This window comes from Haliaeetus leucocephalus, unplaced genomic scaffold, assembly GCF_000737465.1.
Source record: "Haliaeetus leucocephalus isolate CR32 unplaced genomic scaffold, Haliaeetus_leucocephalus-4.0 Scaffold435, whole genome shotgun sequence".
Classification (NCBI taxonomy): Eukaryota; Metazoa; Chordata; class Aves; order Accipitriformes; family Accipitridae; genus Haliaeetus; species Haliaeetus leucocephalus.
In genome coordinates this window covers 32,815-33,320 of record NW_010972871.1, presented here as the reverse complement: position 1 = coordinate 33,320, position 506 = coordinate 32,815, and the positions used below count along the sequence as shown (strand labels likewise).

At 55.3% G+C, this 506-nt stretch overlaps 1 protein-coding gene across 1 annotated transcript in view; it reads left to right on the top strand.

Annotated features, from left to right (window-relative positions):
* Positions 1-420: 420 nt before the first annotated feature.
* Positions 421-506, top strand: part of SKIV2L (superkiller viralicidic activity 2-like (S. cerevisiae)) — a gene marked incomplete at its 5' end in the record, with an annotated part of 17,999 nt that continues 17,913 nt past the window's right edge. Inside the window, one exon of the mRNA XM_010574426.1 lies at positions 421-470. Within this exon, the coding sequence (XP_010572728.1) occupies positions 421-470 (50 nt within the window). The remainder of the gene's footprint in view (positions 471-506) is intronic.

The window sequence follows — 506 nt, the reverse complement described above, 5'->3', positions numbered from 1 at the left end:
GCTGATGGCATCCCAGTACAACCCAGTGGCCCCCAGTGCCGTCCCAGTGCTTCTTGCTATACCTCTGTATCTCTATGGGCCATCCCAGTAAGTTTCGCTGTTCCTAAATGCTATCCCAGTACATCCCAGTAACTCTTACTGCCATCCCAATAAGTCCCAGTATCCCCTAACACTATCTTAGTGCCTTACAGTAACCTTTAGTACCATCCCAGTTTGCCCCGCTGTCTTTTAGTGCCATCCCCATAGGTCCCAGTATATGCTAGTGCCATCCCAGTATGCCTCAGTGTCCTCGAATACCATCCCAGTATGTCCCAGTACATTCCAGTACCCCCCCAGCGTCCCCCTCCCACAGCAGAGGGCATCCCCATCCATCCTAGTATATCCCAGTGCCCTCCCATTCACGCTCCCCCCCCCCAACAGGTGACTCTGGGGGTCCCGTTGTTGTCACTTGGGGGAAGCGCTACTTCCAGGTCAGTGGGGATACTGGGGGGGCGCTGGGGAGGACT